Here is a 9,526-nt window from a genome sequence, read left to right on the forward strand (position 1 = left end):
ATTAAAATCATTCCTCTACTCGTGTACATGTATGTTATTATGTTATTAAAATCATTCCTCTACTCGTGTACATGTATGTTATCATGTTATTAAAATCATTCCTCTACTCGTGTAAATGTATGTTATCATGTTATTAAAATCATTCCTCTACTCGTGTACATGTATGTTATTATGTTATTAAAATCATTCCTCTACTTGTGTACATGCGTGTTATCATGTTATTAAAATCATTCCTCTACTCGTGTACATGTAAGTTATCATGTTATTAAAATAGTTCCTCTACTCGTGTACATGTACGTTCTGTTATTAAAATCATTCCTCTACTCGTGTACATGTATGTTATTATGTTATTAAAATCATTCCTCTACTCGTGTACATGTATGTTATTATGTTATTAAAATCATTCCTCTACTCGTGTAAATGTATGTTATCATGTTATTAAAATCATTCCTCTACTCGTGTACATGTATGTTATTATGTTATTAAAATCATTCCTCTACTCGTGTACATGTATGTTATCATGTTATTAAAATCATTCCTCTACTCGTGTAAATGTATGTTATCATGTTATTAAAATCATTCCTCTACTCGTGTACATGTATGTTATTATGTTATTAAAATCATTCCTCTACTTGTGTACATGCGTGTTATCATGTTATTAAAATCATTCCTCTACTCGTGTACATGTAAGTTATCATGTTATTAAAATAGTTCCTCTACTCGTGTACATGTACGTTCTGTTATTAAAATCATTCCTCTACTCGTGTACATGTATGTTATTATGTTATTAAAATCATTCCTCTACTCGTGTACATGTATGTTATCATGTTATTAAAATCATTCCTCTACTCGTGTACATGTATGTTATTATGTTATTAAAATCATTCCTCCACTCGTGTACATGTACGTTCTGTGATTAAAATCATTCCTCCACTCGTGTACATGTGTGTTATCATGTTATTAAAATCATTCCTCTACTCGTGTACATGTATGTTATCATGTTATTAAAATCATTCCTCTACTCGTGTACATGTATGTTATTATGTTATTAAAATCATTCCTCTACTCGTGTACATGTACGTTCTGTGATTAAAATCATTCCTCCACTCATGTACATGTGTTATCATGTTATTAAATCATTCCTCTACTCGTGTACATGTGTTATCATGTTATTAAAATCATTCCTCCACTCGTGTACATGTATGTGATCATGTTATTAAAACCATTCCTCCACTCGTGTACATGTATGTGATCATGTTATAAAACCATTCCTTTACTCGTGTACATGTATGTTATGTTATTAAAACCATTCCTCCACTTGTGTACATTTGTGTTATGTGATTAAAATCATTCCTCTACTCATGTACATGTGTGTTATCATGTAATTAAAATCATTCCTCTACTCGTGTACATGTATGTTATTAAAATCATTCCTCTGCCCGTGTACATGTATGTTATCATGTTATTAAAATCATTCCTCAACTCGTGTACATGTATTATCATGTTATTAAAATCATTCCTCTACTCATGTACATTGTATGTTATTAAAACCATTCCTCGACTCGTGTACATGTGTGTTATGTTATTAAAATCATATCTCTACTCGTGTACATGTGTGTTATGTTCTTAAAGCCATTCCTCTACTCGTGTACATGTGTGTTATCATGTTATTAAAATCATTCCTCTACTCGTGTACATGTATGTTATCATGTTATTAACATCATTCCTCCACTTGTGTATATGTATGTTATCATGTTATTAAAATCATTCCTCTACTCGTGTACATGTATGTTATCATGTTATTAAAATCATTCCTCCACTCGTGTACATGTATGGTATCATGATATTAAAATCATTCCTCTACTCGTGTACATGTATGTTATTATGTTATTAAAATCATTCCTCTACTCGTGTACATGTATGTTATTATGTTATCATGTTATTAAAATCATTCCTCTACTCGTGTACATGTATGTTATCATGTTATTAACATCATTCCTCCACTCGTGTACATGTATGTGATCATGTTATAAAAACCATTCCTTTACTCGTGTACATGTGTGTTATGTGATTAAAATCATTCCTCCACTCGTGTACATGTATGTGATCATGTTATTAAAACCATTCCTTTACTCGTGTACATGTATGTTATGTTTTTAAAACCATTCCTCCACTTGTGTACATGTGTGTTATGTGATTAAAATCATTCCTCTACTCATGTACATGTGTGTTATCATGTTATTAAAATCATTCCTCTACTCGTGTACATGTGTGTTATCATGTTAGTAAAATCATTCCTCCACTCGTGTACATGTATGTGATCATGTTATTGAAACCATTCCTCCACACGTGTACATGTATGTGATCATGTTATTAAAACCATTCCTTTACTCGTGTACATGTGTGTTATGTGATTAAAATCATTCCTCTACTTGTGTACATGCGTGTTATCATGTTATTAAAATCATTCCTCTACTCGTGTACATGTAAGTTATCATGTTATTAAAATAGTTCCTCTACTCGTGTACATGTACGTTCTGTTATTAAAATCATTCCTCTACTCGTGTACATGTGTGTTATTATGTTATTAAAATCATTTCTCTACTTGTGTACATGTATGTTATCATGTTATTAAAATCATTCCTCCACTCGTGTACATGTATGTGATCATGTGATTAAAATCATTCCTCTACTCGTGTACATGTATGTTATTAAAATCATTCCTCTACTCGTGTACATGTACGTTCTGTTATTAAAATCATTCCTCTACTCGTGTACATGTGTGTTATTATGTTATTAAAATCATTCCTCTACTTGTGTACATGTATGTTATCATGTTATTAAAATCATTCCTCCACTCGTGTACATGCATGTGATCATGTTATTAAAACCATTCCTCTACTCGTGTACATGTACGTTCTGTTATTAAAATCATTCCTCTACTCGTGTACATGTGTGTTATTATGTAATTAAAATCATTCCTCTTTTCGTGTACATGTATGTTATGTTATTAAAATCATTCCTCTACTCGTGTACATGTATGTTATCATGTTATTAAAATCATTCCTCTAATAGTGTACATGTACGTTATCATGTTATTAAAATCATTCCTCTACTCGTGTACATGTATGTTATTAAAATGATTCCTACACTCATGTACATGTGTGTTATCATGTTATTAAAATCATTCCTCTACTCGTGTACATGTATGTTATCATGTTAGTAAAATCATTCCTCCACTTGTGTACATGTATGTGATCATGTTATTGAAACCATTCCTCCACACGTGTACATGTATGTGATCATGTTATTAAAACCATTCCTTTACTCGTGTACATGTGTGTTATGTGATTAAAATCATTCCTCTACTCGTGTACATGTGTGTTATCATGTTATTAAAATCATTCCTCTACTCGTGTACATGTAAGTTATCATGTTATTAAAATAGTTCCTCTACTCGTGTACATGTACGTTCTGTTATTAAAATCATTCCTCTACTCGTGTACATGTGTGTTATTATGTTATTAAAATCATTCCTCTACTTGTGTACATGTATGTTATCATGTTATTAAAATCATTCCTCCACTCGTGTACATGTATGTGATCATGTGATTAAAATCATTCCTCTACTCGTGTACATGTATGTTATTAAAATCATTCCTCTGCTCGTGTACATGTACGTTCTGTTATTAAAATCATTCCTCTACTCGTGTACATGTGTGTTATTATGTTATTAAAATCATTCCTCTACTTGTGTACATGTATGTTATCATGTTATTAAAATCATTCCTCCACTCGTGTACATGCATGTGATCATGTTATTGAAACCATTCCTCTACTCGTGTACATGTACGTTCTGTTATTAAAATCATTCCTCTACTCGTGTACATGTGTGTTATTATGAAATTAAAATCATTCCTCTTTTCGTGTACATGTATGTTATGTTATTAAAATCATTCCTCTACTCGTGTACATGTATGTTATCATGTTATTAAAATCATTCCTCTACTCGTGTACATGTATGTTATTAAAATGATTCCTCCACTCATGTACATGTGTGTTATCCTGTTATTAAAATCATTCCTCCACTCGTGTACATGTATGGTATCATGATATTAAAATCATTCCTCTACTCGTGTACATGTATGTTATTATGTTATTAAAATCATTCCTCTACTCGTGTACATGTATGTTATTATGTTATTAAAATCATTCCTCTACTCGTGTACATGTATGTTATCATGTTATTAAAATCATTCCTCTACTCGTGTACATGTATGTTATTATGTTATTAAAATCATTCCTCTACTCGTGTACATGTATGTTATTATGTTATTAAAATCATTCCTCTACTCGTGTACATGTATGTTATCATGTTATTAAAATCATTCCTCTACTCGTGTACATGTATGTTATTATGTTATTAAAATCATTCCTCTACTCGTGTACATGTACGTTCTGTGATTAAAATCATTCCTTCACTCGTGTACATGTGTGTTATCATGTTATTAAAATCATTCCTCTACTCGTGTACATGTATGTTATCATGTTATTAAAATCATTCCTCCACTCGTGTACATGTACGTTCTGTTATTAAAATCATTCCTCTACTCGTGTACATGTACGTTCTGTGATTAAAATCATTCCTCTACTCGTGTACATGTATGTCATCATGTTATTAAAATCATTCCTCTACTCGTGTACATGTATGTTATTATGTTATTAAAATCATTCCTCTACTCGTGTACATGTACGTTCTGTGATTAAAATCATTCCTCCACTCATGTACATGTGTTATCATGTTATTAAAATCATTCCTCTACTCGTGTACATGTATGTTATCATGTTATTAAAATCATTCCTCCACTCGTGTACATGTATGTGATCATGTTATTAAAACCATTCCTCCACTCGTGTACATGTATGTGATCATGTTATTAAAACCATTCCTTTACTCGTGTACATGTATGTTATGTTATTAAAACCATTCCTCCACTTGTGTACATGTGTGTTATGTGATTAAAATCATTCCTCTACTCATGTACATGTGTGTTATCATGTAATTAAAATCATTCCTCTACTCGTGTACATGTGTGTTATCATGTTATTAAAATCATTCCTCTACTCGTGTACATGTATGTTATTAAAATCATTCCTCTGCCCGTGTACATGTATGTTATCATGTTATTAAAATCATTCCTCAACTCTTGTACATGTATTATCATGTTATTAAAATCATTCCTCTACTCATGTACATTGTATGTTATTAAAACCATTCTTCGACTCGTGTACATGTGTGTTATGTTATTAAAATCATATCTCTACTCGTGTACATGTGTGTTATGTTCTTAAAGCCATTCCTCTACTCGTGTACATGTGTGTTATCATGTTATTAAAATCATTCCTCTACTCATGTACATGTATGTTATCATGTTATTAACATCATTCCTCCACTTGTGTATATGTATGTTATCATGTTATTAAAATCATTCCTCTACTCGTGTACATGTATGTTATCATGTTATTAAAGTCATTCCTCCACTCGTGTACATGTATGGTATCATGATATTAAAATCATTCCTCTACTCGTGTACATGTATGTTATTATGTTATTAAAATCATTCCTCTACTCGTGTACATGTATGTTATTATGTTATTAAAATCATTCCTCTACTCGTGTACATGTATGTTATCATGTTATTAAAATCATTCCTCTACTCGTGTACATGTATGTTATCATGTTATTAACATCATTCCTCCACTCGTGTACATGTATGTGATCATGTTATAAAAACCATTCCTTTACTCGTGTACATGTGTGTTATGTGATTAAAATCATTCCTCCACTCGTGAACATGTATGTGATCATGTTATTAAAACCATTCCTTTACTCGTGTACATGTATGTTATGTTTTTAAAATCATTCCTCCACTTGTGTACATGTGTGTTATGTGATTAAAATCATTCCTCTACTCATGTACATGTGTGTTATCATGTTATTAAAATCATTCCTCTACTCGTGTACATGTGTGTTATCATGTTATTAAAATCATTCCTCTACTCGTGTAAATGTGTGTTATCATGTTATTAAAACCATCCCTCCACTCGTGTACATGTATGTTATTAAAATCATTCCTCCACTCGTGTACATGTATGTTATCATGTTATTAAAATCATTCCTCCACTCGTGTACATGTATGTTATCATGTTATTAAAATCATTCCTCCACTCGTGTACATGTATGTTATCATGTTATTAAAATCATTCCTCCACTCGTGTACATGTATGTTATCATGTTATTAAAACCATTCCTCCACTCATCTACATGTATGTTATCATGTTATTAAAACCATTCCTCCACTCGTGTACATGTATGTTATTAAAATGTTTAATCTTGGAGCGAAGGTTTTTTTGATATGATTTGATCCAACGCGCCGCTCTCTCCTCCGTCCGCTCGGTGTACTATGGAGTCACGTGATGGGTGTTTTCCATCACCTTGAAGAAGGTGTAGCGCTGCACGTACTCGTGCTCCTTCCTGTACGTCTTGTTGAACGTTTTCATGAAGCCGATGAAACGGACAAAATCACCGGCCACGGGACTCTCGGACGTTCCGATGATACACGAGGACAGAGACAAAGCCAGAGACAACAGCAGACAATAGGGAGACATGACCTTGAGGGTCGTCGAACGTCCGTTCAAGGCAACTCCTTGTTTACCTAAATTTCTTCCTCTTCATGTTGACCTGCCCTCCTCCATTTGTCGCGTCCTTTAAACCATATAATGTCGATATACGAGGCCATATTTACACGGTGCTCGTGCTTTACACAATGGTTAATCAACCTCGGTGACATAATTCGTTAATTCTCCATTTCTCTATAATTAAATCTCGTCTGTATGAGATCTCGTTTTTCGCGTGAGGACGAGGTCAGGTTGGGGACGTGGTGGGAGGGGGGGGGGTTGGGAGTTGGGGAGGCTTGGGGAGGTGGGGCGATTTCTTCCCGCCTTTTTTTCGTTTGTCGGTTGGCGATGATGGTACACACAATCTCCCATAGTTGACGTTTGACGTGCTTACCTGTGACACAATCCTAATATTTGGTGGTAGATTATTAACCAGCACCCGCTAAGTGAACGTACATGTGTGTACGTAAAACGTACATGTATGGTTTTTGGTTTTCCTTTTCTCTGCAGCTGCTTGTTGGATTAACAGGAAATTTTCACCATGGATTGAAACTCGGCTCCTGTCCCATGGGAAATGTGATTTTTTTTTTTAATGATGTCATAAGTGCCTTCATTATGACATCATAATTTCATATACCGAACTTTACATCCGATCAGCATGAAAAATTTTGTGTCATTTTGGGATAAATTGGTCAACAGAAAAAATTTTATGACGTCATTGGTCACGTGGTTCGGCAGCCATGTTTTCTTCTTTTGCGAAAAAAAAAAAAAAACTTCAAAAATCTTCTCCAAAAAAAGGTAAACAGATCGAGGGGAAACTTCACACACGTGTTCCCCAAACCTTGGGGGATAACTGGGTCTTCATGAATAATCGATAGGTCACATGGTTTGGCAATCATATTGGATGGAAGGAAAATATATTTTTAAATTTTCTCTTGAACTGCTGGATCAATCAACGTGAAACTTCAAAATTATGATATTGTCCTCCTGGGGAATATAAGTTTTAAATTTCAATCTGATGGGATGCATGGTATGGCAGCTAGAATTATTTAATTTGTGTATCTGCATTCTTTCTGATTTTTTTTGAGTAAGGTTTGAGTAAGGTAGAGTAAGTAAGGGTAGAGGAGTTGCAGCTGAAACCCGAATCCTATCGAGGTTCCTCCTGATGACTTCATCTTTGCTTTTCGCTTGTTCGGGTTCCTTCTGATGGCTCCAATGTAGGACTTGTACCTGTTTGTAAAAATTGTACCTGTGTACCTGTTTCTCCAATGTAGAAATGTATATCGTAGAGTTGATGTTGCCAACACACTCCACAAGCTCTGGCCGACCAGCTGTTTGTTAGTTTTTAGTGATCACAGACATGGAGATCTTGCTACGAGGTTGGGGTTCATGACAACTCGAACACCATCGCTAAAATAGACAGCACCTCAGCACCCCCACTCAAAATACCTTCCCGCGTGCCTGCTCAACCGACCGTGAACGCCTATACCTCAACCACGTAGCGTCGGGTCTTCCTGCCAGGTGAAATCGGGTTACCTAATTAACCACGCGGTTTCGACTACCGGGGAGCCACGCCCTCGGTACACCTTGCCCGAACCGGATCACTCTACCAACTCCGGATCGGATGCAGCCGAGCGGAACTGCCAAGAACGTCAGGTCAGGTATGGGAGCATGTGCCAGAACAGCGCGTCGCTGCGTCCACTTTCCGCCGGTACACCAGGGGCCTCCGTCTGGCCATCCCCCAGGCAGATGCCAGGCCCATCCCCATCTCCTTGAGATGATGGTCAACCTGCTGCAACCATGAGGCACGTGGTCGGCCCACTGGCCTCCTCCACTCATGAGACTCCCTCGCTGAGAGAATCTGGTGAGCAGGATCAGCGTCAGGAAAACGAGCCACATGTCCATACAGCCGCAGCTGACGCTCACGGACTATGCAGGTAACAAATCTCATCCGAGTCTCTCTCAGCAACCGCTCGTTGGACACAAAATCCGACCAGCGATAGCCAAGGATTCTCCGAAGAGACCTGGTACCAAAGGAATTAAGTCTCCGTCTCAGATCCTTGGTCAAAGTCCAAGTCTCGCACCCATAGAGCAAGACTGGAAGTACCAAGGACCTGAAGACTCGGACTTTCGTCCTCCCGCACAGGTACCGGCAGCGCCACACCCCATGATCCAGTGAATCCATGACTCCCCAGGCCCGACCCAGACGTCTATTGACCTCCGGCTCACAACCTGCGGAGACATGAATATCACTGCCAAGGTAAGTGAATCTATCCACGACCTCAACATCCTCACCACAAACAGACACAGACAGGACAGCAGCATCCAAGATGTCACCGAAAGCCTGGATCTTTGTTTTGACCCAAGAAATCCGTAATCCCAACGGCTCCGACTCCTCATTCAGCACCTCGAGGGCCCCCAAGAGGATGTCTAAAGTCTCCGCAAAGATGACTGCATCATCTGCAAAATCAAGGTCCGAGATCTTGTCATTGGCAAACGATGCACCGCAACTTGATCTCTCCGACATCCTCCCAAAAATCCAGTCCATACAAGTGTTGAAAAGTGTGGGGGCAAGTACACATCCCTGACGAACTCCAGTAACAACTGGAAATAAGTCAGAGGCGGTACCACCACACTTCACAGCACTCTCAGTACCAGAGTAGAGTTCAGACATCAGATCGATCAGTTTCGGTGGCACCCCACGAAGACCAAGAATCCTCCAGAGGACATCCCGATTCACTGAATCGAACGCTTTACAGAGATCAACATAGGCTGCAAGCAGCCCCTGCCGAAACTCTCGTCTGCGTTCAGTGAGGACACGAAGAGCAAGGATACGGTCAATCGTTGA

General features: G+C 36.8%; 1 protein-coding gene across 4 annotated transcripts in view; it reads right to left on the reverse strand.

Moving 5' to 3' along the window:
• Nucleotides 1-6,923, reverse strand: part of CTSO (cathepsin O) — a 41,488-nt gene extending 34,565 nt beyond the window's left edge. For 2 of the 4 annotated variants that reach the window (XM_085857088.1, XM_085857090.1), the window contains exon 1: nucleotides 6,496-6,922. In XM_085857088.1, coding sequence (XP_085713214.1) covers nucleotides 6,496-6,669 — 174 coding nt within the window. In that variant the 5' untranslated portion in view covers nucleotides 6,670-6,922. Of the gene's footprint in view, nucleotides 1-6,495 lie in introns of all 4 variants that reach the window. The other 2 variants (XM_085857089.1, XM_085857087.1) reach the window with 2 other exon arrangements.
• Between the last annotated feature and the right edge of the window lie 2,603 nt (nucleotides 6,924-9,526).

This window comes from Eptatretus burgeri, chromosome 15 (genome assembly GCF_056783735.1).
Source record: "Eptatretus burgeri isolate ZD-2024b chromosome 15, Ebu_testis_v1, whole genome shotgun sequence".
Lineage (NCBI taxonomy): Eukaryota > Metazoa > Chordata > Myxini > Myxiniformes > Myxinidae > Eptatretus > Eptatretus burgeri.